General features: G+C 46.6%; 1 protein-coding gene across 3 annotated transcripts in view; it reads left to right on the top strand.

Annotated features, from left to right (window-relative positions):
• Positions 1–27,136, top strand: part of NEK11 (NIMA related kinase 11) — an 835,513-nt gene that overhangs the window by 654,894 nt on the left and 153,483 nt on the right. For all 3 annotated transcript variants that reach the window (XM_085630659.1, XM_085630661.1, XM_085630660.1), the window contains exons 13-14: positions 8,539–8,720; positions 25,537–25,597. In XM_085630659.1, the coding sequence (XP_085486785.1) occupies positions 8,539–8,720; positions 25,537–25,597 (243 nt within the window). The remainder of the gene's footprint in view (positions 1–8,538; positions 8,721–25,536; positions 25,598–27,136) is intronic.

The following is a 27,136-nucleotide window of genomic DNA, read 5'->3' on the forward strand; positions in this document are numbered from 1 at the left end:
TCCCGGAGCCCTCGGATGAGGCTCCGGCGGACCTGCTTGTGGAGGATTTGGTCCTCAATCATCTGAAGCCTAAGGGCCTTGGAAAGTTTTGTGCGGTGGAAAGGGCCCATAGGGTGCCGGGCGGGCGGCCTAAGGCGGGTGCCCCGCCGCGGCCGATTGTCGCCCGGCTCTTTCATTTTCGAGATCGGGACGCTATCCTGCAAGCTTCGAGGGTGACGGGCCCAGTCCCCTTCCAGAATGCGTCGGTGAATTTTTATCCGGACTTCCCCAGCAGGTGCAGAGACAGAGACAGAGCTTCCTGGGGGTGAAGCGGAGACTTCGGGAACTGGATCTGAAGTATGCCATGCTTTTCCCTGCCAGACTACGGGTGGTGCATGAAGATCGTACATTCTTTTTTGACTCTCCTGTTATGGCCGACGAATGGCTGGACGCTTTGCCCCGGCGACGGACGGGGGATGACACAGCCGAGCATGGAGACAGTGGCCGGGATGGACCGGGCTGAGATCTCAGAGCCGGCCTGACTTGATTTGACCATACTTGAAGATTCGAACAGAGTGCAGTAACTGTGGAGGGTTGCGGGAGGACGAGGGGTGCTCTTTTCCTCCCTTAGGGTACTTTTTGTAGAATTTTTGTTTTTGTAGGGCGACAGGCACACTGCAAGTTGGGGGGGCTTTGTAAGCTGCAGCAGGGGTGCAGGGTGGGGGGAGTGTTGGGGATTTTGAGTTGGTTGTTGGGGGGTTTATTTCCGCAAGGCATGATGATTATCCTCAGGGCTGTTCCATGGTGGCTCCTCGGGTGTGGGATGGGCCTCTTTCCGTTCGAGGATGGGGGGTAGGGGCTTAAGTGTTATAAGCTGGAATGTTAATGGTTTGGGGGATCGCATTAAGAGGGGGATTGTTTTGCAATTTTTGAAACGCTCAATGCCAGATGTTGTCCTGCTGCAGGAGACGCATCTCATAGGTAATATGTGCTATGCCTTGAATAGGAAGGGGTATAAATTCATTGAACACTCGGGATTCTCTTCTGGGTCCAGGGGTGCGGGCATCCTTGTTAGAGCATCGTTGCCTTTTGAGGTGGACTCCACCATTGTTGACGATAGGGGGAGGTTTGTGGCGGTGGCGGGGCGGTGGGAAGGAAGGACTTTGGTTTTGGTTTCGGTTTATGTCCCGCCGGCCCTGCAGGCCTCCACACTTGCTGAACTGGGCAGGGCTTTGCTGACTCTCCCGGGGGGAATGCTGGTAGTGGGAGGGGATTTCAACGCTGTGGGCTCCGGACTGTTGGATAGATACCCGCCCAGGGACACAGGGGGGGCTCAGAAATGGCTTCCAGACTTCCTGGATACGTTTGGTCTGATAGACTGCTGGAGGCTCCGGCACCCCACACAGAGTCAATACACGTTTCACTCCGGGGCGCATGGTAGCCTCTCCAGGATTGATTACCTGCTCACTCTGGCCGCACATGCCTCGTTGATATCCGAGGCGAGGCACATGGCACGCGGTATCTCTGACCACTCGCCAGTGTGGATCCGGCTGGATCTAGGTCGGGAGGGAGGAGGGAGGGTGGCCCTCATCAACCCATGGTATTTCCGAGACCCCAAGATGCGCAGCGCCCTGGTAAAGAAGGTGGATAATTACTTTAAGGACAATCTGGGAACCGTGGACTCGGCGGTGTCGTTGTGGGAAGCCTTTAAGACCGTGCTTCGGGGGGAAGCCCTCTCCCTGGTGGTGGCTGCCAAGAATCGGAGGGATGGCGAGGTGCGGCAAGTGGAGGAGGAGATCGCGGCCCTTGAGGGGGCTATGGAGGAGGAGGTTACAGAGTCCTCAGTGCATGAGCTTTGCTTGAAGCAGGCGGAGTATAGGGACCTGGTTACGAACGCCGCTAAGACCCTCTGTAGGGAACAACAGGGCCACCTGTATGACGTTGGTGATAAGGCAGGGAAACTCCTGGCGTGGTTGGACAGGAAAGAACGGGTCAATAGAGTGGTGCCAGAGTTGACGGGAGAGTGGGGAGAGGCGATTGTGGAACCTGAGGGGATTGTGAAGTGTTTCGCCGAGTATTTTCGTAGGGTTTATACCTCTGTGTCGGACAGGCCGCCCGAGGACTCGTCTGAGCTCCTCCGTGATATCGAGTTGCCCTGCCTCTCCGACATAGATAGGGATGATTTGGATGGTGACATAACGGTTGACGAGGTGGCGGGGGCGATTCGCGCGTTAAACTCGGGTAAGGCCTCTGGACCGAATGGACTGCCGATCGACCTGTATAAACTGTTCCCGGATAGGGTCGCCCCTCACCTGCGCGCCATGTTTTTGGAGGCGCGGGGGGATGGGATCCTTCCGTTGGATCAGCGGCTGGCGTTGATCGTGGTAATACATAAAGAGGGTAAACCCCGAGATAGGTGCGCCTCCTATCGGCTCATTTCACTCCTCAACGCTGAGCCGAAAATTCTGGCCAAACTCCTGGCTATCCGTTTGAGTAGGGTGCTTGGCGACTTGGTCCACCCGGATCAATCTGGCTTCATCCCGCACCGAAACACAGCATTAAACCTTAGGCGTCTTCATGGCGTCATCGCCAGGGCGGGCACGCTGCGTGAACCGGCTATTGTGGCATCTCTTGATGCCACGATGGCCTTTGACACGGTGGAGTGGGCATACTTATGGGCCGTGCTGGCCAAGTTTGGTTTCGGTCGCGGTTTTGTGAGTTGGGTTCGGTTGCTGTACGAGGGGCCACTAGCGAATGTTGTGGTGAATGGTCGGGCATCTACTCCGTTTCAGCTTGGTAGGGGTACTCGGCAGGGTTGCCCCCTGTCGCCTCTGTTGTTCGCCCTCGCCCTTGAACCGTTGGCTGCGTGGATACGTTGGCACCCGGATATACGGGGCCTTCGGTGGTCGCCTGATCACGAGGACCGTATTTCGCTTTATGCCGATGATATCCTACTGTATCTTGCCTCACCTAAGAAGTCACTTATAGTGGTCTGTGACGTACTCGCATCGTTCGGTAGGAACTCGGGGCTTGTGATTAATTGGGGCAAATCGTACTTGTACGTTCTTAGTGGAGAGGTCCCACCGATCCCTAGAACATGTTCGATACAGGTTGCCCAGCAGGGTTTCGTGTATTTGGGGATTTTTATATCCATGGATCCTGCTGTGCGCTATGAGAGGAATCTGCTCCCCCCCTTGGCGCGCTTGAGGCGAGATGTTGAAGGTTGGCGGAGGCTGCCGCTCTCCCTTGTTGGGCGTGCGGCCCTGTTCAAAATGATGTCTCTTCCCCGCTTCCTCTATGCCCTCCAGAACACCTTGGACTGGGTACCGGCCAAATACTTTCGGGAGGTCGAAGGCCTCCAACGGACGTTGCTGTGGGATGGGCGGCCGCGAATAGCTATTTCAAAGTTGACGCTCCCATGGTACGATGGGGGCATTGCGCTCCCAGACATCCGACGGTATTATTGGGCCACGCAGCTGAGCGCGATCAACCATGGGTTTTACGGCCCTGCCCTCAGCCCTGGGTATGCCCTGGATAGGTGGCTGCTTCGTGGCGGCAACTACTACAGGGCGTTGTATTCGCGGTCCTTAGACTCGTCCCTCACGGGGCCCACAGGTGTGGCGGTGCGTGTATGGAAGATGGCGACTGATTCGTTGGGCTGGAAGGATAGGCTCACCCTCGCTACCCCATTGTTTGAATCGGAGAGATTGGGAAGACTCTGGCATACGAAGGGCTTTGATAAGTGGGACCTGATAGGTATATCCAAGGTGGGAGATGTGCTGCATAAGGGGAGGGTGAAGTCCTTCGAGGAGTTGCAGACTGAGTATGAGCTAGGGCCCTCAGAGTATTTCAGGTATATCCAGCTGCGTCACGCCCTCCGATCAGTCCTCGTGGAGGGTGAGAAGGTGCCGGAGTCCTCTCCCCTTGAGGACCGAGTCCTTGATGGTCATATGCCCGAGAGCACGATCTCGCTCATATATAAGAAGTTGATTAACGTCCGGGCAGATATGCTTTTGGGGCTGAGAGAACAGTGGACTAGGGATGGCCTTGAGTTGGATAATGAGGACTGGCAGTCAGCGGTTTCTTCTCCTAAGGAGGTTGCGATCCCGTCGCGTCTGCGGCTGGTGCAGCTTAAAATACTGCACCGGGTGTATGTGACGGGGCCAAGGCTGGTCCACATGGGATTCTCGGAGGACGGCCTGTGCAGAAGGGGATGTGGTATGGTGGGTACTTTCCTGCACATCATTTGGGAATGTGGTGTCATTGTGGAGTTCTGGAGGAGAGTCCATGCAGTTATGGGGGAGGTGACGGGCACTGCGGTACAGCCGGAAGGCGCGGTGTTGCCTCCTGAACGTCTGGGGGCCCACTGACCTCGATGAGGCGCAGACCCAATGGGTGACTCTGGGTAACATGGTAGCTAAAAGGGATATCGCGCGATTGTGGGGCTCCTCGGGACCCCCTACACTGACCGCGTGGAAGGAGAACATGGACTGGAGCATGTTTAGGGAGAAGACGGTCTACTGCTCTAGAGGTCGCCCCCGGAAGTGGCACGCCATCTGGGGGCGGTGGAACCAATACAGGGGGGGAATATGTCTTGCCCCGGATCTGGAACCTCCTGAGGAACAGCTTTCCCCCTGACCTACTTTCCAGCACAGTTTGGTTTTAGGAACCATTTTGGGCCTCTGCTGTCCCCCTTCTTCCTCCGTACACAGTCTTGTAACTAGTAGATGAGTGGGGTCCGGCCTCCCCTGGGGGCTTTCGCCATGGGCTTTCAATGTTCTGCCTTGCTGGGGTTTGTTGTGAGTTTTTTCTGTGTTTATTTAAAATTGGACCTTTGCATTACTCTTTCAACTGTATTGGGGACACATCACTGTATCTAACTCTCAATGCTGCCGAACCTTCGGGCTGTCGGCTGAATAGCTGTGTCCTGAATTTTGAAATAAAGGTTTTCAAAAAAAAAAAAAAAAAAAAAAAACATTTGGATCGAAACCGTGCTCAGTAAATCCATGTCAATAAATAATGATCAATGGGTAATTAATAAGCGTTGCTCTGCATGTACACTTAAGTGGTAGTCTGGGCCCGATGTATTATAGGACTTCATGTGATGTCCGAGAGTGGGCCAATATGAGGTGCAATTAGTTGGCACATATGTGTAAAAGAAGTGCTGTGACAATAACTCGGGCGCTTAGAACTGCGTCTTAGAGTTATACGTGTACCTCGGGGTGGTCCTAAGGGTGTGCATCACTCTGCTAAGGTGAAAAAGAGTGATGCGAGTGGCGCAGACTTTGAGGGTAAGGGAAGTCGTAATAGCGCTATATGTGCCTTAAAGCATTGTCAAAGGGTAGTCTCTAATGTACCTGTGTCTGAATAAGACACAGCTTGTGGCATCATCTGAGTGCCGGTATGAGGGGTCTGATTTTACCCATTTACTCGGGCTACCGGTGTTAGTGATATCACAATTCACACTTTCCTCTTCACTTGTCGGGGTGTGGTTGTGTGTTGTGTAGGGTTATGCTCATGTACCCTATAGCACCCTGTCTCATATGGAGAGTGGGCTTAATGCATGAGTAAATAGTATAAGAGGTGAAGCAGTCTTGGTGTCGTTAATGTGTTGTCGGATCTTCTGTATTTTATCACCGAAGAAGAGGTTGATGGCATAGTACATTTCTGTGGAGTGAGGAATTGGTAGATAAGTCAGGGAGTTAACACAGTTCTTGATTGTCCTGAACTGGGTTCTGCTTCTGTTGGTGGCTGCATTGATGGTGTCTGTACAGTCCTATGCTTTGGCATATGTGATGAGCTGTCTGCAGGTTGTGTGAAGGGACTTCAGTATCAAGGGCTCTTCAGTTGTTCCAGTTTACTTCCATTTTAATTCTCCTATCTGCGAAGGAATCGTTTATTGTTGGCAAGGTTTTTAGAGTGCCAGGTTGCTGAAAGCTTTAGCTTTCAATTGTGTTGTAATTGTGGTATTCATGTTCACATAGCTCTTGAAAATAATTGTTGAAGTCGCTTAGAAGGTGTGATAAAGTAACTTTTTTGTGTCCTTCCACACTGCTAACAAGGCCCCAGTGAATGTGCTCTGATCCCTAAAGCGTATTCAAATTGGCTAACTCCTAATTGGCATATTTAACTTTCCTATAAGGCCATAGGCTATGGTGCCCAAAATACATGCATGACATGGAAAGTTAAGTATCAGCTATGGACCACAGAACTACTGTGTCATCCACTATGGCCACCAGGAAAACATGACTCCAGGCCTGCACCTGCAGTCTAGCAGCTGCAGTTTAAGCCTTCAGCCCGACCTATCAAAATAAAACCTTTCTTTTAAAAATGAATAAGTCACCCCTATGTACCGTAGAAGGTAGAGTGCATGGCATTTAAAAGTAGGACCCTGATTCCGAGTTTGTTAGAACCAAAGTGCTATTTATCGCACCCCATACATCACCAGCTTTTGTGGAATAACATGCTAATATTGGTGTTTACCTCATCAAACTCCCCAGGCTACGGTAAATACCGCTGTTAAATTCTGGGAGGTTTGGCCTGCCAAAATTTAACAAATGGTGAGATATTTAACACACCCAGTGATTACTGGATGTGTTAATTAATACCCAATGCTTAATTCCGATGCCTGTGAAAACAAGAGTTTGAGTAGGGGATTTAAAATACCAAACCACTCATAACTGAACCTTAGAAAGTAGAAACATGTCCTTACAGTGAATAACACCCAAAAACTATTTTCACTGAAGCAAGTGTGAGTGGCCCATATAGAAAAACTGGGAAGCAATAGTACATATTAATTCTGCTATCTCAAGTTAGGGGCAGCTAGAAAAATATTCATGAAAAGTCCAACTTAATGCTGAAAGAGGAGTTTTAATGTATATTAAGGAAGAGGGACTTTTAGAAAGTTTACTTTTCCCTGTCTGAAGCTCATGGAGGCTAATTTGCATTAGCCCTCCAAATGCCACCCAGCTAGTGACTGACCCTGATGCGGTGTGAAACCTGCTCCCAGAGCAGAGACAATGGCTTGGGTGTGGGGAGGTGTTTTTGTTTTTTTGCCAGGAAGATTAGTTGGTCTGTGCCCAGGAAAAAGCTTTACTTCAAATGGGCCTCCCCTTCCACAAGCAAATGTCAGATTACACCTCCACAGGTTCGTTCCTTTGTCCTCATAGTCAGACAGGCAATAATTAATTGTTTTTTCCTCCTCATTCACATATTGAAAACTACTCCAAAGCAGTATGAAGTAAATGTGTCAATGGGGGGTGAAATGTTTTCAAATAGTCACAGTATTTACAGGATAAATAGGGTAAGAGGTTTTTCCACAGGAAAAATATTTTCACTGCATGGAAAAAAAGGAAAAGCAGTGCAGTTTATAAATAACTTGAAACAGTCAAATTTACCTTAAATGAATACCTTTGCAAGCTTAGAGTGAGGCATATTCATAATCAGTCGCGGCCGGTATGACCTGCAGGTGGGGGAGTCAGGGGTCACGTGGGAAGGGTGGGGGGAGGTTTAATTAAAAAAAGAAAAGTTAACTTACCTTTGTCAGCCGGTCTCGCGTCTTCCTCTCTACAACAGGAAGCAGCCGCAGGCTGCCTCCCTCCCCTACCCTAGAGCAATCACAACCCTGCAATGGCAGCATTTTGATTGGCTGGGACGCCGACCACACAGGCGTCTATGAGGAGGCCATTACTCCCACATAGAGAAAAAGGAGAGTGCGTATGACTGGTTTGGTCAGTCCATGGGCCAACCAAACACTCAGCGCTCTCAGAGTGGGCAAGCCTCTCCTCCCCTGCCCTAGAGCAGGACCGCCCACCCGCATGCCCCCAACCAAGCCCTTTTGCTTTCTCGCAGTGAGAGAAGCAGAAACCTAAAATGGTATTTATGATACTATTTTATGTGGGGCGACGCTCCTCCAGGTATAGGTAAATATGCTTTCTAATTTTAGCAGACCCAGAAAGTCAACACATTAAGAATGTGGACCACCTTTGCACTGATCACCACCTTGCCCTATTCTTCATAACACCCGTTTTCCCTCCCTAAACTGCTGTACTGGCGGATTTACTGCCATCATAAGTGTCTTTGGCAGGTCAAACATTTTATTGTGAACCAGGATGTGCCATTTATGAACGTGAATAATTGTTTTAGCCACCTAACACTTAGATGCAATACATGTTGTGTATGGGACGGTCACAGAATGTTTGGGCGGCAGTCTTTAACACCTTTGCAACAAGGGATTCATTTTGGAGTTAATTATCTTGTCAAAAGTAACCTATAAATATACTGTGATATTGTGAAGCAGGTCTGATGCTTCCAGACTGGTTAAGCACTCAGGACTGTCTCTTCCATGGAATGAGACAATGAAGCCCTAGGACACCCCATAAGGTTGGTGCAGATTTATTGAAAAATGTCAGAAAAATAGATTTTTAGAGGCATAAGCAGTGAACCAACAGGTACATTTTTGTTTTACTTCTGCCCTCCAAATCCTCACAACATCCCTGCATTGATAGTTGCGTAGCTGGAAGATCTACGGCCTCCTCCTAATTCATCGCTTTCTTTCAGAGGTGCCACAAGACTCCTATCAGTCAGAGGAGTTCTACGAGGAAGTAGCCGATGAGTTTGAATCTTGTTCTGAAGTTAGTGAAGAGGAGACAGACGAGGAGGAGGAGGAGGACATAGAGGAGGTGGAGGAGGATGAGGATGACGATGAAGCATCATTGACCATCAGACAAACATACAAACAGGTACATAGTTCTGTGTCTCTGACTTTGTGCTTTCCTGTCTATAATACTGTCTTGAGATCTGCACCTACTCTGTATCCTATTTCCTTATTTATTCATCAATTAAGTTGTTTTGGAAAGCATCACCCCTTTGCAGTGACTTCAGGACACCTTGTGGGTCAAGGTCTAGTGAGTGAATAATGTGGGTGGTCAGAATCCAGCCTGATGCAAGAATGAATCCCCTATTCAGTATTCCTTAGTCACTGCCCTTGATGACACTGGCCCTCAATTAAAGCCCTGCATTACCTTTGTCTGCTCTATTGTCCTGTCCGCCTGTGCACCTTTGGTAGTCCCTCAGGGGTCTGTCCTTGTCCCCCTTCTTTTCTATTTGAATGTCTCCCCACTTGGTACCATAATTGCTAATTTCGTTTAGATTTTTTGCAATTATTGTATTATTTTCATTTCTTGTTCCTCTTTCCATTGATCTCTGCACTGTTGATCTTGGAAGACTTATTGTTCTCTCCATCTTCAGTCTAATAACACTGAAATTCTGTTCTTCCCTGCCCCTGTCCCCCTCTCAGTCTACCCTTCCTCTTCTCACTTCTTTACTTTGGCACTCCTGAACGCCAGGCCTGACTGGCCATACCAGGCATCTGGCGTGTCCCCGGGAGTCTGGAAGGTGGGAGGGCGCTTTTGTTACTGTTGGCCAGTTTTGTAGCAGTGCAGCAGTTTTAAAAACACTTCAGAGTTCCTTGCATATCCAGCAATTCAGGCCATAATAAAAGTGGCAAGATAACTCTGGTGAGTAATGTACCTGCTGGAGAGAGAAGGAGTTTTCTCTAGTGGTAGTGTTTTGACTCATTCATCTAAGGTAGCGCAGAGGGTTAATATGCAGGTGTTCCTCCATTTTAGCTGATAGAGGCCACTCCCACCAATCCTGGCGCTGCTCTCATGATGGTGAGAGCAGCCCCAGGATTGGCCGTGGAGTTTGAAGCCTGCCTCGAGGAAAGAAGACCATTGAGGAAGACGTTGCGCTGCAGGTAAGTGCTTTTAATTTATTATTATTGTTTTTCAATGTCTCACCCACCCACCACCCTCGAGACATGCCAGCCTCCACCGTTAATATGCCTGCCGGAAAGAGCTTGTACCATGCATATCACAGAACAGAATTTTATGTTCATAGCTCAGTGGGTTACTGCTTTTGTCACAGAGATCTTTTTGTTACTGTGCAGTTCATAAATCGTAATCTAGGTTAGAAAGTTGTATTTTTTGCCAGCCTTTCATTAGCCTAATTTTGCTAAAAAGGTTCTTTTTGGGTAGAAATAAATGCTTATTAGTAAATTTATCGCTAACTACTGTTACGTTTAACCCTGGGCGGAGTATGCGGAGTGGTGCTTCGTGTAGTTCCACAGAGTTTTAAAAAAACTCAGTGGAACTATGCACCGCTTTGCACACTCCCAAAGTAATTAAAAATAATTAAAAAGGCACTTACCTGCCGTGTCTGCCTCGCCTGCCACCTCCTCGCAATGGCTGCTCTCTCCTGCCTCCTCCTCGCACTGAATAACCCCTACGTTGTACGTCTTGCACATGTGCATTCTCAAGATGTACAACGTAGGGGTTATTCAGTGTGAGGAGGAGGCAGGAGAGAGCAGCCATTGCAACGCGGAGGCAGCCGAGGCAGACACGGCAGGTAAGTGCCTTTTTAATTATTTTTAATAACTTTGGCAGCGTGGAGGGGCCGGCTAACTACGCTCCGCCACGTAGTCATTGTTTTGCCTGAACTCGGCGTTCGCAGCGGAACGTGGAGTAGGCAAAACTCCGCAAACTCCGCTGGCAGAGTGTAGTTACCCAACCGGGGTTAGTTTTGTTCTGAATCCTGAGTTTGTGCTTCCCGAGACCAAGCACTCCTAAAAAATGCCTACCAGTACGCATAACATGTGAATCCTACACCTTGTAGTCCCCTCTGTCTTATGTAACATTTTCTATACACTGATTTATACACATTTGATTCATTGTCTCTGTATGTTTGTGTGTGATTTAAAATGCTCCAATGCCCTACACTAGTAAGAGAGACACTGTAAAACAAATTAAATACATGTGAGAGAGGGGATATGGAGAGATGAGTCACTTTTGGAGGATGATAGTGAGGGAATCATTGAAGAGCCCCAATAAATATTATCCTGTCCTGGTGCACTGTAAGGCCTTCATTTACTATGCTTTAAAAACTGATGCAATTGAATATATAATGAAGAATGCAACACTTTTCCTCAAATTATCTTGGGGGTAAAACCCACCTGCTCCTCCTTGTAGTGGTCAGGCTCGCTCATTGCGCTTGCTCGCTATGCACTGTATGGAGGCTGGTCTGACAAGATTGCCAGGGCTGCTTTGGGCTCCCAATCGGGCCTGCCTGCATGTTATCAAGACATAATATTTAATCCTCCCTGACCCCATTTCTCTGATCTCTTACACATGAAGAAACCACCTCTATAAAATATGCACAATTCATCCGTTCCTCACTTCCCGAGCTTCTCGAAACCTCAGCCTCACCCTTGTTCTCTCCCATGACTACTTCTCCGCTGTCGTTTCAGTTTCTTTGCTGTAATCCACTTGCATCTCATCAGCTCATCTTCTCTTTTCCACCTTCTCTTTTGGTATGCCATTCTTCTCTCCACCTGATTACCTCCACCCCATTACCTCTCTGCAATGGTTACATTTTTGCTTTAGACTATAAAGTTTCCTTTGTTTTGTCTCAAAATATATGCCGTCTACCTCCTTTATGACTAGGTTACATCAGAAGTCTTTACATTCTCTCTGGCTCTTTTTGTTCTTATTCCCTAAATCGCCTGGTCTCTCTTCGCCGCCTTGGCCACCCAGCAGCTCACAATCCTCCTAACTTCCGGTCCTTTTCACTCGGTGCCACTAAGCCCATGAACATCCTTCCCCTGTGGGTTCATTTGAAGCCTTCTCTGACCTGGTCCCTCATCCTGCTTGAGTACCATCTAATGACTTCTGCAGTGACATCATGAGGGTGCCACGGGTACTAAAGGAGATAAGGAAAATGAGCCCCCATCCCCGACAAACGGGTAGCCATGCATAAATGTTAGCTAAGACCCTGAATTCCCTTCTTTACAGTTCCTTCGAACTACGCAGTTTTACCTACTTTTTAACACATTATTTCATGCTGTCTAGAAAGTTTTTAAGTTGTTAGTTAAACCACTGCTATCCATGTTTATTCATGGCCACTGTCAATAGTCGTTGTGTTACCCTGACCTGCAAAAAACACGAGAACAACAACCTGTTGCGTTCTGTTGTTCCTGTGTATTTGCGATCATTAGGTCGAGCATTCGAGACCTCTTGTATATACTTTAGTATATATACTTTAGTATATACTTATATGTGTATGTACTTTGTGGGCTCTAGAGATCAGCCTGAGGACTTGTCTGCTTCCTCTTATGGACTTTTCTTTCCGTTCAACTGCCTCTATATAACTGTCTTGATAGAAAACGACCAGCAGAGGTCAGTAAAATTCCTGAATTGCTTTTAGCTGAGGGACTTTCTTCTTTTTATTTTTCTGGCAACTGCCTCTATTTAACTTTCGTGATAGAAAACGACCAGCAGAGGTCAGTAAAATACCAGAATCACTTTCACATTCTCTAGATTCCAGTCCATAGAAATTGTCTTCCACGAGCACCCGTAAACAGTAATATTTTTTCAAATCTTGTTTTTTCAGTGATATGACCACCGAAAGCCCTGCTTTTATATTAAAAACAGAGCTTTGGACTATACCATTTCCTGCTGAAAGGCAATATTTCTCCCCATGTGTTCCCATATCTGGCGTGTCACGCAGTTTGGTGCTTACTTTCCCTCCATGTTAAAGAACAGTAGATGTTTCAGCACCCAGGCTAATGTGCTGCATAGCCAAATACAAATAAGGTCCCAAAGGCGAGACCGATTGCATTGCAAATGCTTGTTTTTTACCGGCATGGCAGGTTTGAAGGGCGTGTTATTAGGTGAAGTGGCATAATTTCAGGAATCTTGTGTAACAAGTGCAGTGCGAAATTCCCCGAAGTACTCCAATGTAAACTACATTTTGCAAAGCCTACAAATCAACCCAAAGCCCTCCTTTCGAAGACATGAGGCTATCTGTCTCGCTCCATTCATTAGGCTGTTCATTGAGCAGGTCTTCCAGGTTTGCTCCAATGCTCATGTCATATGTAGTGATCTCATTCTCGCTAACCCCCTGATCTATTGTAGACATTCTTTTAACTTCCTTGAAGTGGATGTTTTCTGTAGATCCATGGTTGTTAGTGGATTAGAACGGTCAGTGTTAGAATTCCTTTGTGATTGTTGGCATGAGAGGTCCAATCAGTGGCAGGCTTTAAATAAACAGAAGAGGATGGGAATCATATTAGCCTCTCTGCAAAATTGAAATTATGTTCACATCACTAGTCCTCATTGCCTCATTCGAACCATTAACCTGACATTTCAGTTAACCCTCCTGCACTCTGCCATATATTATGAGACACGCCCCCTTGAAAGGTTCTAATCACTGCCTCTTTCGTGCTCAGTTGGACCCATGGTAAATGTTCTGCTTTCAGGGAGGTTGATCAGCAGTGCTGTAAAGTGTTTAATTGGAGTTGAGAGCTCCACTGAAGACAGTGGAGTAGCTTCAGGCTTATAATGGCTGGTATAAGCCTTCTGCTCGAACATTCCAATGTTTGTCTTTCTGTTTATCCCTTTTTAGTTGAGAACATGCTGCCCTCAGTGGGTGGAATGTCCTAATAGCCCTTCTGCCTCTGGCTATACCTGTTGTTAAAGGCCCTCACTCTCGTTAAAGGCCCTCTCCTGCTGCTCAGACCTATAACGCGGGTTCAGAGCCTATAACAGCTGGTATAGCCCTCAGCAGTGGGCTATAAGGCTATAATAATACATTCTTTTCAGTGGTTCCTTTGAAGAAGGCAATCGTCCAGGACAGCAGTGCAAGATGCAGTACTTCAGGTATACCCTTCTTTGGTGTTTTTAAGTCCAGAAGAAACAAAAAATAACAAAAAAATTAGTCAAATAGAACACTTTGTTAAATTGCATTGTGCGAAAATGATCTGTTTCATCTTTACAGCCTCAAAATTATTTCTATCCAAACTGATGTCTAGGTTTTTCCCTTCAACATTCCTCCCTTTATTCTCCATTCTTACGCCCTCATTTTTACAATTTCCCTATGGCGATCAGCTATCCAACGTGCATTGGAGTGAAAAGTGTAAGGCTGTAGGGTTTCACCAGGCATCTTGTCTAACTAGAGAATACATTGTTTTTGTATCAAAAGTCATTTGCATCCAAAATTATAATCATGGGAGTAGTAAGACCACCAAAAAGTGGAATAACTATCAAAAGTTTAGGCATGGAATTACCTACCTTTTTGTCCCAAAAAAAGATAATTGCAGCTCTTTCTAGACGTGAATGTTGTGGGGGGAGGCAACTTACCCTCACATCTTGCAAATACCTGGGACTCTCTTCAGCCTTACACTGATTTACGACTGTAAGAAAGTGGAATATTATTTGGGGGATGGGTTACTGCCCACTTCAACAAATAATAACGCTTCTTGTTACGTTGAACTCTCAAAGTCACTCAGTGGCATAGCTAGATGCTGTGTCACCGTGTTTGCTGACCGGCGGCCGCATGTAAGACCGGGGGGGTGGTGCTGGCAATTTCCACGATGGCTGCCCCACACGGCTGCAGGTAAGAGTAGGGGGAGGCTGCCGCCCCAAAACCCATACCGCCAGGGGCAGACCATACCCCCTTGCTACGCCACTGAAGTCACTAAATTATTCTGAGATCAGCCATCCTCAAAAAGCTATGGCACGGAGTAGATAGGTTAACTTTTTATTTGAAAATGCCACAGAGACTTAATAAAAACAAATGCTCACATAACACAACATATATTGATAATGCTTGTGCAATTATAGAAAAATTAGAAAAAGGTGACTTGGGTGACCCCAGTGAAGTGACCAATACCAACATATAATAAAAAACGAGTGACTATTAAAAAAAGGTTATTGGAATAAGAAGGATGTCTTTGATTCTGATTCAATGTTTCAGATCAAGAACCAGAGTCTTTTCTAGTGCTTTCAAGGCTATCCTTATTGATTGCCGACAACGTTTCAACCCCACTATGGATATGGGGTCTCTTCAGGAAGGAGAATTCTGGGGACTACTGGTACTTAAGCTACTGTCGTTAGTACCAGGTCACTGGTGGCAATTTATTTAAATATACCATTTGTCCACACCCTCAGTTCAGGGGATCCGGGTGACTGATATAAGATAGGTACAATGCCATGCAGAAGGGCTGATTACCCTGCAAGCTTGAGCCCTTAAATGGGTAACGTCTGGAGTAGTCAGGTGGAATAACCATCAATATTTATGATAATTATATTGGGGAATGCCTTAGCAGAGAATCGATGAGTTCCTGTGTGAGTCATGAATGCCCAGTTCCTAGGGTCCAGGAACCAGCTTGTGGACAATTCTGTTAGTGCTTGCCAACAATCCGGCAAAGCAGGGGCTCCAGGTAATAATTTGAATCAAAATGCTGTCGTAAATCACCAATCAGCCAGGGCTGTGAGGAGTCAATGCTTCCATGGCGGAGAGTGCATTGCCATAGTCGAGTCTGCTGATGATGAGTGCATGAGTGACTGCTTTCTGAATTTGGTGGGGATCCATTTGAATGTCTTTTGTAGCAGGTGAAGTGTGTGGAAGCATGATGAGGCGAAGGCGTTGATATGATGGTTCATTGTGTGCGGGAGTCCAGTATGATACCGAGGTTTCATGCGTGGTCAGTGGGGGTGGGCGGGGTTTCCAGTCTGGAGGGCCATCATGAGTCGTTCCAGGCTGAGGGTGAGGGTCCTAGGATGAGGACTTGGGTCTTGTCCAAATTCAGTTTGAGGCTGCTGCTCTTCATCCAGGTGGCGACGACCTTTGTTCCTCTGTGGAAGTTGTTTATGGTGGTTGTTGGTTCGTTGGTGAGGGAGAGGATCAGCTGGGTATTGTCGGTGTAGGAGACAATGTTGAGTCTGTAGTTGCTGAAGATGGTCGCGAGGGGGGCCATTTAGACGTTGAAGAGAGGGGGGCTCAGAGAGGGAGACTGAGGGATTCCGCAGCTGATTTCTGTGGTTTCGTAGTCTGCATCGCTGTGTTCATCAGGTGAGGAAGGAGTGGATCCAGTCCAGGGCCTTGTTGCGGATGCCGGCATTGTGGAGTCTCTTGATTAGGGTGCGGTGGGAGATGGTGTTGAAGGCGGCTGAGAGGTCCAGGAGGTTGAGGGCTGAGGTTTCACCTCAGTCGAAGAGAGAGAGCATATCATTGGTAGCTGCGAGGAGTGCAGTCTCGGTGCTGTGGTTGCTCCTGAAGCCGGATTGGGAGATGTATAAGACGTGGTTTGGTTCAATGAACTCAGAAAATTGGACATTGATGGCCTTCTTGATGACCTTGGCTGGGAAGGGGAGCCTGGAGATGAGTCTGAAGTTCTTGAGGTCTGTTGGGTCGGCGGATGGTTTCTTTAGAAGAGGGTTGATCTCAGCGTGTTTCCAGTCATCGGGGAAGGTGGCAGTCTCGATGGAGCAGTTGATAGTGCAGCGGAGCTTGGGGGCGATGTTGGTGGCTGCTCTGTGGAAGACATGGTGGGGACATGGGTGGGCTCCGGAGTGGATGCTCTTCTTGGTCTTGAGAGTGTCGTCAGTGGTGAGCGGGGTCCAGTTGAGCAGGATCTGTTGGGGTGCGGCGTGGTTGGGTGCGATGGTGTCAAGCTTGATGGGAGAGTCTTGGGTGTTGAAGCTGTCATAGATAAGCCTGATCTTGTTGTGGAAGAGGTGCAGAGTTTGTTGCTGAGGTCTTGGGAGGGTGAGACGTCCGTGGTCTCGCTGTTGGGCCTGACAAAGTTCTTGACGATGGCGAAGAGTTCTTTACTGTTGTCTGCGTTGGCATTTATTCTGTCCTGGTGGGCTGTTTTCTTAGTGGTTTTGAGGAGGAGGTGGTGTTTGGTGTGTAATAATCACAACTTTGAAGGCTGTGTGGGTTTCCGGGGTTTTGTTGTTTCTCCATCTAGTCATCTGCAGGTGCGTCTGGGCTCGTGGAGGGCGGTGGGAGACAGCTGGCTTTCTTGAAGTGGTACTTGCGGGGTGCCTTCTTGAGGGGTGCCAGAGTGTCTGCGCAGTTGGAGATCCATCGGTGGAGGTTGTGTGCTGCATTATTGACGTCAGCTTCTGCCAGTGGTGTGATAGTACTGAGGGTGGCAGTTAGCTGTTCCTCGGTGACCTTGTTCTAGCTTCGGCTGGAGGGGCTGTGAGGGCAGTGGTGTACGGTGGGTTTGGTGTAGGTGATGTGCACTGCACGCAGTGGTGGTCGGTCCAGAGGAGTTCGGTGATGTGACTGTAGGTGATGTTTTCGCTGGCAGTGAAGACTGGGTTGAGCGTGACCTGCTGCATGGGTTTGTGCGGTGACTAGCTGCTTGAGTCCTATGTTGGCAAAGTTTTTCAGAAGGGATGCAGTGTGCTGGTCATTGGGGATGTCCAGGTGAAAGTTGAGGTCACCGAGTAGGATGTAATCTGTGGCTGCGAGAGCCTGGGGGGCGATGAAGTTGACTATGGCTTTGATAACTCTCTTTTTAGATTTCTTAATAGATATATATAAAGTCAGGGTGGGCTGAATTATCGGAATTTGATTCCATGGAATTCTGCAAAATTACATTACAATTCCATGAGATTCAATGGAATTCAGTGACGGGCCGGAGTGGGCATTTGGGGCAATTACTTAGCGTAAAATGCACCCTTGCGCCTAAAAATGGATGAAAGGATGCATTTTGCACTAAGAAGTGACACTCCAACATACCAGCGCCCTTAGATAATTTGCAGTGATTTTGATGCCCTTACATACTCTGCAGTTGTCACTGCAGAGTATGTAAGGGCGCCGAAGGGCATGCAGTGCTGTGCATACCCCTCGGTGTCCTCAATACTCTGAGTATATAAACCTTATATACTCTGAGTATGTAAGGGCACCGAGGGGTAAGCACAGAAGTGCAGTCAGTGGGTTTTAAACAGGGCCAGAAAAGGGAACGGTTGCACTATGTTTAAAAACCTCTGCAGCCATGTTTAAAAACCAAACATTGCAGATTAATTCTGCTGGCGGAGCGGCGGAATTTATTAGTAATTCCACATTACAAGAGTAGCAGGGAATTACCAAGTTCCTCCAATTCTACCGGAGGAATTACACATTCCACTCCCCCCCCTCTATTAAAAAGGGCGCAGTCCTCTGTGTTTAAAAACCACTGCAGATTAAACTTTAATCTGCCGTGGTTTTTAAACACAGAGGACTGCTCCCACTTCCAGCCCAGTTTAAAAAACAAACTCTGCAGATTAATTAATTGTAATTCCATGTTACAAGAGTAACACGGAGTTACCAATTCATCCAAATCCACCAGTGGAATAAAAAATTCCACCCACCCTTATTAAAAATGGAATTGAGGTATTTCCTTTCCTTATTTTCCTCTTTGTTGTGTTGTCATTTCTTATGTCACACATGTTTCGCTCTTGAGTGTTATGCACCCTGCCTTTTTGACCGCAACACGTGCTTCGGAGTCTATTATTTAATATTTTAATTCAGATTTTCCTACCTGTTCAAAGGGTGGTTTTGACAGGTTTGTGCAGCAGAGTTGCAGCTGCTGCTGTCAGGCTACACAAGGTAGACCTGAAGCCAGGTTTTCATTTCAGCTGTAGTGGTGACACAATATGCGCTGTGGTCTGCAGCTGGTATTTATCTTCCATGCCAGGGTACTATTTCTGTACCATATACTATGATCTTATAGGAAAGATAATTGCTGTAATCACGTTTAAGCCTATTTTGATTTGTTTAAAGAGGGAGCATAGGCACTTTTTTCCAGTTTAGCATCAGTAAAGTGCATGGAGTTCTATAGCCAGCAAAGCAAGTAGGGCAGAAAGTGGGGGACATCTCTCAAAAAATGTAATTTTCCTACACTAACAGTTTGATTATCCTGGCTCATCTCCTTCCCTCTTGGCTTAAATTAGCTATAGTTGTACCTGAAGGGGGTGGACAGACCTGGCCAAGCACTTCTTCTACATGCCTATTGGCATTTCTGCCCTGAACATCCCACGTGTTACTTTCAATTACATCCCACCTCCTCTTGTAGCTCAGGGAGACATGAATGGGCAGGAAGGAATAGGGATGTGGCAAGAATAGCAAAAGGCCTGGAATGCATAGGTCTGGTCTGACTTGTCCTTCCTGACCTATTGACAGTCACATAAGACTGCCCGGCTTTCATCCTATTTTTAGTCTTGGTTCATCCCTGTAAAATATGGTAAGACAGAACTTAGGGCCCCATTACGATGGCAGGCGGACTTTGTCCGCCCGCCACCGTAACGGTAAACGGGACCGACCGCCAGAGGTGCGGCGATCCAGCTATGCCAATTAGGATGCGACCGCCACCCTGGCAGTCGCATCCTGCACCTTTTACATTGCGGTGGGCAGTGCTGTAAGCAGCACCCGCCGCAATGTAAAATATGCATGTTGTGCATTGGCATGCACAACGTGACAGGCACCGGGCGGTGCCTGTCACCTTGTGCATGCCAATGGCACAGGAAACCTTTTCACAGTACCACACAGTGCTCAACTGTAGATTGATAGTCCAGGCCCTTGTTTTGTATTAATTGTATGACCAATTAAAGCAGTCTTTCATTCAGTGCTCTATTATGCGTCACCCATAACGTTTGAGTACTTCACTCCCAACTCAATAAGGAATCTGAACATTTATTGACCAGAAAAAAACTGTCTACCTGGCCTCTAAACTCAGTGGGCTAGATTCACAAACTGCACGTTTGAGTAATTTTACACTTTTGAGTAAATGTACTACTTTTCAGTATGAACAAACTGTGCTTTTGTATCAAATAAATAAATATGTACTATTTTGATTTATATTTTTAATTAAATTATATTTATATTTTAACAAAAAATCTAAGGTAACATTTTTTATAGGGTTTTATTTTAAGTCCCTACATCCATTATTTTCTATCAGAGGGTGTTGCAGTACTAGTGGTTAACCATGTGTAGTGCTGGACTTACTTCAGAATTGTGAGTTACTACAAAAGTGCAGTTTGTGGGTACTGAAAAGTAGTAAACTAACTCAAAAATGTAAACTTACTCAACTCAAGTCAAGTCAAATAATTGTATTCAGTTTCATATGATAAAACCATAAAAGCACAAGGTAAAACACAGGACAAAATATGATATGATACGTACAATCCAAGCGGGAACATACCCGGTATAAACATCTCATAAACAGTTTAAAAAAAAAAATGATATGCCCTTAATAGTGTCTAATTACCAAATCACCAAATATACACTTAAATACCTGCTAAGAAACACTCTAAATGAACAATAAAACCTTACACTTCATCAATTTAATAGTTAAACAGGCTATTGGAGCGAGGTAAAATGCATAGTGCTGACAATAGTGACTAGGGTCAGGCGGGTTAGTCACAACTCGCCCTAAGCCTGCTAGCAGATTTTTAAAAAATTAAGCTCATAAAAAACTGTATTACCCGTCAACATCTGAAGAAATATGACAGCAGGCTGTACTTGTTTAAAGTTGGCCTGTTTCAAGATGGTAATTAAAAAGGATTTTCTAGGTGTATGATAAAATGGGCAAAACATTGTGAAATGAACCATGTCCTGCGGAGATATACCATCGCAGCCGCAGGACAAGAGAGATTGTCCTTTATTCTGACCCTGGGATGGGTAAGGAGAAGATGGAAGAGATCAAACCGGAACCTGGTCAGGAGGAAGCGATCGTATAAGTTTGTGAACCCCAGCAAGTACGCCTCCGCCATCACGGTGGTCCTTAACATGATGAAGTGACGTACGCTGGGCTTCAGAAGCTACCTCTCCTCCCTTACCATGGTCTGGCGTGTGATAAAGTCTGTCATAATGAGGGCTAGATCATTCTTGCACGATGCATCGGGGTTGTAAAAAAGATCTCCTCTTTCCAGACTCATGAGGCTCTTTTTTATATATTTGAGCCATGGTACCCTTGGTGAGTGATCAAGAGCCAGACAATCTTTTAGGATTGCTTTATTTAGCGAGGTCCCCTCCCCAACCCAGATTTTTAGCCAGAGAGACACCAGGCGGAAAGCTATCAAATCGGAGATTTAGGGTATGCCTAGCTCCTCATGAGCAGTGAAAGAGGGATACCCTGAGGAACGCATTACAGACGTCTCAGGAATTTGTTTTCCGCAATTTAAATATAGTCTTTTTAGGCATATCTCCAAATTCCACTGCCATAGAGGGCCTTTGAGATACACTTAGCCCCGTAGAGCTTAAGAAGGACCCCCACCGGTCTTTTCCCCAGTCTAGCGCCGAAATAAAAAATTGCTGCAGTCTCCCTGTTGAGGTAATTTCTCTTGCCGGTGGGTTGGGGCCCCCATTTCATTTTTTCATCTAGGAGTACACCCAGGTAGGAGAATACACTCGACTTAGGAATCGGGGTAAGCCCTACCCTGAAGGTGTATGGCCTGCTGGGCCGAGCCCCTACTTGCATAATATATGATTTGGCGTTATTGATCGTCAGATCCAAGTCCCCCATAAACTGCGCGAAGGAGGTTGTAAGTGTTCGCAAACCCCGTTCAGTCCTGGCCATCACAACAGTGTCATCTGCATATAACAGGACCGGGAGGACCCGCCGTCCTGCCTGAGGGAAGTCTGCCTTGGTCTTCAAGATGGTTTTCTCTAGATAGTTGTTTAAAGGTTGAATAAAAACTGAGCCAAAATACAACCCTGACGGACTCCACCCCTAACAGTAAACAAGTGTGATACATTCAAGAGAGCCGAATACCCGCACGGTTGCCTCAGAGTCTCGATGAAGGTCGTATAGGATGGAGGCTATTTCCCTACCCACCCCTAAAGAAGAAAGGGTCTTCCACGATTTACCTCTATTCACGCAATCGAATGAAGAAGACAGGTCCATAAAGGCCAAAAAGATGGTACCGGGGCGGGCTACCGTGTACTTATTCAATATCATAAAAAGATTTAGACATTAATCTATTGTGGAGCAGCCAGAACGGAAGCCGTAGTGGGCCTCTGACAAGATGTTATTGTCAAGAGCCCAAGATGATAACCTTCCCAGCAGCACCCGCTTGACCACTTTGACCACGGAGGCTAACAGGGATATAGGCCTATAACAGAGAGTACTGTCCCTGTTCCCCTTTCTGAAGACCGGGACAATTATTGAAGTGGCCCAAGAGGCAGGAGTGCCAGACCTTGCAGCTGCATTATTTATAGAAGTAAGCAATGGTGTCCAGAACTCCACATCCGACAAATAGAGATCGGGAGGGATTCCGTCAGATCCCGGGGCCTTATTGGGGGTCATACCAGTGATGCCTTGCTTCACTTCATCCTCCAATACAGATAGAATTGTGTTTTCGGTTCCATTCTCGGATGGTAAACACTGGGCAGAAGCTCCCTTAAACATGCCCTCAAAATGGCTAACCCAATGATTCTCTGTAATGTGTGTGTCAAGGACATTTGCGGCCTCTATTCCATAAAAAGGGCTATTAATAATGCTCCGAAACTTGGCACTACACTTGATAGTTGTTTCTTCCATAAATTTACCCAAAGCTTCCTCCTTCAAAACCTCCTTACGCTTACTAAGGGCTATCTTATATTGCTTCCTTCTAATTTTGCCTAGAGAGCTGTTCCTGGGGCTGACATGGAACGCTATTCTAAGCCTGGGTGCCCTTTCCGATTGAAATTTAAATGTAGGGACCATTTATAACTCAGCAACAGAACTGGAGATAGATTAGAAGGCGTGGATGATGGACTCGTACGACTCTACCTCCGCATCCTGACAAATCTGAATCTCGCTCTGACACTTCACCAAGAGGGAACCATACAGGGAGCCTGGGGAAATCATTGCCCATTGGAGCCTTCTTCCTCCATCCGTGGCCCGAAGTACCCCACCTCCACTGCTCCTCCGTTCCAAGCCCAAAATAGGCCAGCTGGTTTGAATGCACAGTGGATTATGATCGCTGTGGTTACTGGCTCTTACTAAAAAGTCAGAAATCTGGTAAAAGAGAAGATTGGTAACTAAAATAAAATAAATAAAGGAGTGTTCACGACTTAGCCCCTTAAAGGTGGGAATTATGTTCCTCCTGTCGGAATCCAATTTACCCATAGTTGATTGCAAATTCAGTTCACAAACTAGGGAATTTAGTTTGTCCCCCTGCCTGCTATGTTCAAAGTGCTCATCAGCAGCTCGAGGGCAGGAGGGACGCTCGTTAGCCCCCAAACCCTGCTGCCTTAAGTCCCCACAAGGATGAACTCTAAAATCCCCAAACAGGACTATATTACCGGTCTCAAGGGGGGGGGGAGGCCATAAAACTTGTCAAGAAAGTGCCTAATCGAGTAACACTACAAACCTCCGGAAGGGAAGATGTAGCATTATAAAAGTTCAAGAGCAGTAATCTACACAACCCTAGTGAAAATAATAAGGCCTGAAGGCACGAGTTATCAGTATTCAAGTCCACAATACCGCCCCTTATCCTAAGTGACACATAAACTGCAAGCCCCCCCTTCGGTCGACCAGCCCTTGAAGGGGTTGCAGCAATGTTAAACAACTTGAAACCTTCCAAAAAGAAGAGTTGTCGATGGTCCAGGTCTCCTGCAGGCAGATAATGTCGTACTTTTTGATAAAACACAGCCATTCCGGATCTACAAACTTACTCAAAGTCGTGAGTTACCTTTGTGAATGGGTCCTACGTAACAAAGAGCATGCCCCTCCTCCCTCTGATCTATAGTGCTCTCATCTTCATTTTTCACTTACTTCTCAACTTTTTATTGTAAATATGCCTGCATGGCTTTCCTCTCCCATCACCACCTCCCCCATGTGTCATTTATATTCCTGTTGCTGTGCATAATGCTCTGCTGCCCTCCAGAGCTAGGCTTACTCTTCGTAAATGTCTCAATAAAAATGAATAAAAGATAAAGAAAACGTGACCATAAATATGATGTGCTCCTTCTGACTTAAAGTAACTCCTCTTTAGGGCAGAAGTGTGGAGATATTCTGGTAATGGGAGGAGCTTTAGTTGACATCTGTCATGACACTCCTTCCGGTTGAACTCAATAACACAGCAGCTGTGTAATGAGGTATGCTACAAACCTAGTACCAGAACGCTTTTTAATGTAATCCCTTTAAAATGGAGCTAGCCAGGTGAAAGATTTAGTTGGCAAGTGTAAATAAAAACAATGCTTGACAATGTAAAGATTCACATGTTATTCCTAAGTAGTCCATATCAACAACCAGGGGCCGTATCACAGATGCAGCACATTTTTCTTGTTTGCCCCGGGCGCACCATTTTATAAGGTGCACCTGGTGCAAACAAGGAGAATGCGTTGTATTAGGATGAATGCATTGCCCCCAGGGCAGCTGCAAACTCGCGCTTCCCTAGGGCCAGCGCATTCATGTGAAAAACGGAGCGGCGGCTTTGTAGCCGCTCCTTGCTTCACAGTGCAGGCAGGCCCCCACCTGCGCTTTGAAGGGGCCAGTAAGTGACTGCACCAGCCTGCAAGGGGATCTCTGGGGGGTCCATGGGACCCCTTTCCCCCCCCCTACAGAGGGCTGCCATCGGGAGCTCACTGACCGTGTGCCACCTTCATGGTGGCGCACTGTCAGTGAGCCTCCTGATACCTTGTTTGCTTCTGCACCCGCGTCGATAATACGGCACGGGCACAGAAGCAAAGGTATTCCCTCGTTTGCATGGGGCACCGTCCTCATACAAATGAGGGAATACCCTCTGATGATAGCACTGCCACTTTATGTCCACCAGTGTTATTTGTATTACAGAAGGGGACGCACAAGCGTCTGCAACCCCTTCTGTAATAGCAAAGTGCCCCGGCGGCATGCAAAGTGGGCGCAAACACCCGTTGTGCCCCCGGGGCACTTCCCTAATGCAGCCCCAAGACTAAAAGGATCTTATTTCTTCTAAAAGTTATGCTCGTAAGTACATTTAAACTTGTGAGTTATGGCTCTTAGTAATCTCTGGCCGATTCACAGAACTAATCTGAGATAAAATCCTAAACTTACAACTTTTGCTATTCACAGAAGGCATTTAGTAGTAGGAGTAAAGTTAGGACTCCTAACTTTACTATTACTAAACTGAGACAAAATCCTAACTTTACGACTTTCGGTATTCACAAAAGGCATTTAGTAGTAGTAAAGTAAGGATTCCTAACTTTACTACTACTAAATGCCTTCTGTGAATACCAAAAGTAGTAAGTTTAGGATTTTATCTCAGATTAGTTCTGTGAATCGGCCCCTTCTTGTTTGAGCTCCTACTTATAATGCACGCAACAAGATGCAACTTTAATGCCAAGTAAAAATATTAATTCCCCATGGCAACAACTAGAAGCAACAAAACCAAAGGATAATTAAGGCGCTCCGTTTCCCCCCTCTCTCTCTCAGAAGTTAGTGCTGCAGGCATTTTGGGACTAATTGACATTAAAACTGCTGATGCCTGAGAACAGATTTGTAAAAGAGGATAAATAAATGAGTGGGTTTTACTAGGACTTTACTGATATTTTCTAACCTTTTTATGATTTTTTCTTTTACTGGAGTTACTTTCTTAAAATGTGTTGGTCTCAGAACTACGAAGAACCGTGAAATAAGGGAATACATAAAAACCTGTAGATTTGAGACATATTTGCTCCTTATATATATGATACTTAATAGCCTGTGTAGCATAATGATGCGGTGTATGCATTTGTTTTTTACTCTTTTCCTTATACTTTCAGGACAGCGATGTTGAGGCGATGGTCATGTATATGGAGAGTGTTCTCGGTTCCACGTGTCTTGGTAAGTGGCATTCACATCACAATCCAGTCACTTATACTCACCTCTACATCATTGTCAAGCGCTTGACTTGCACAATATTGAAAATGGAAATGACTCACTGGTGGGAAACACTTACGTAATTACGTATGCACGTCCAGGTACAGACCAAGAGCTAGAGTGCACGTTTACACATATTTTCTCAGACTTTCTACATCCACCTTAAGATACATCAACATTCTCTCACAGAACTGCATTTAGAGATATGCGGACCTTAAGCATTCTGTCGACGAAGGCCCAATAGGCTCCCTCGACGTAATACTTCTTGCGACGGCCTGACGGAGTATGGGCTGTCAGATCAAGGACATTACACCATGCACCCTGTTTAGGGTGCACAGTGTAATGCCTCTTTTTCCTGTTCATCAATGCCAGGAAGAACCTGGGGTGAGGGTCAGAACAAAAAAATAATGACCCCCCCACACACATACCCTGGAAGAAACGTCCCAGGGTGTGGGGGTCATTAGTTTTTTGTTTTTCATAAACAAACCCCCTCTTTGGGATTTTCCTTCAAATCAGGCAGCGGCTGTACATCAAACCTTTTGTACATTGAAAGGAAACACTATGGTGTGGTTCCTTTCAATGTACAGGGGTGATCACTGGGCCAGCTGTCAACTCTAAATTTAGGGAACAGCAGGCAGGTTATGTCCTCCGCCACCCTGACTAACTGTACTTCATCCGTCAAACCATAAATTGGGCCCTAAGTTTAGGTTGGCCACAGGGCTGCAAAGTGTCCTATTCTATTGTAGGGGATTGTGCTGTGTGGATCCCTCCTATACCAAAAAGACATTACCATCCATTAATATGCTCACAACACATAACTATATCTTAAAATGTTGACTAATAAGATCCATAAACTCATATCTTGTCTGAACCTTATTCAAACCTCCATGTCTAAATTTTATCTGACATTCAACGTAACAAAGACTCAGTGGCTGTCTTCTTAATCTGCCAAATAAAGATCAAGTGTGTGGCAGTGGCGGCTAACGTCTACGACATAGGGGGACGGCCGTGCAAAAGAAAATAAAAAAAATTAAAACGTACCTGAATGTGACGCGACGTCCTCCGCTCTGGTCCTCTTCTCACCACCAGAACTGGAAGCGGCAACTTCCTTGACCAATCAGGGTGCTGCTCTCATGCAGCATGAGAGCTGCACCCTGATTGGAAGGAGTGTCCTCACTCTGCGCTCCACAGTGCTCTGGAGGCTTTGGCTTGCTCTCACCCAGCTGTCTTAAGTGTTCTTGTGGCTGGCTGGCTCAAGACGGCTGGCCAAAAAGATGTGCACTTTAAAGAGAGCCACACTGACATGACTGGACCTGCTCTCTCCTGTACCCAGGACATAGGAGTGGACTCCAACTATCAGTTAGCTGACCTCCCGTGTGGCTACAGGAATACAACAATCTAAAAGAGGTCTTTTTTCTGACGTGCCCTGCTGACCAGTGTCAACTGGACCTGGACTGTACTTTGCTGATGACCTCTACCTGTTGCCCTGAGAGTCTCCAAGCA

Source organism: Triturus cristatus, chromosome 10, assembly GCF_964204655.1.
Source record: "Triturus cristatus chromosome 10, aTriCri1.1, whole genome shotgun sequence".
In the NCBI taxonomy this organism is placed as follows: Eukaryota; Metazoa; Chordata; class Amphibia; order Caudata; family Salamandridae; genus Triturus; species Triturus cristatus.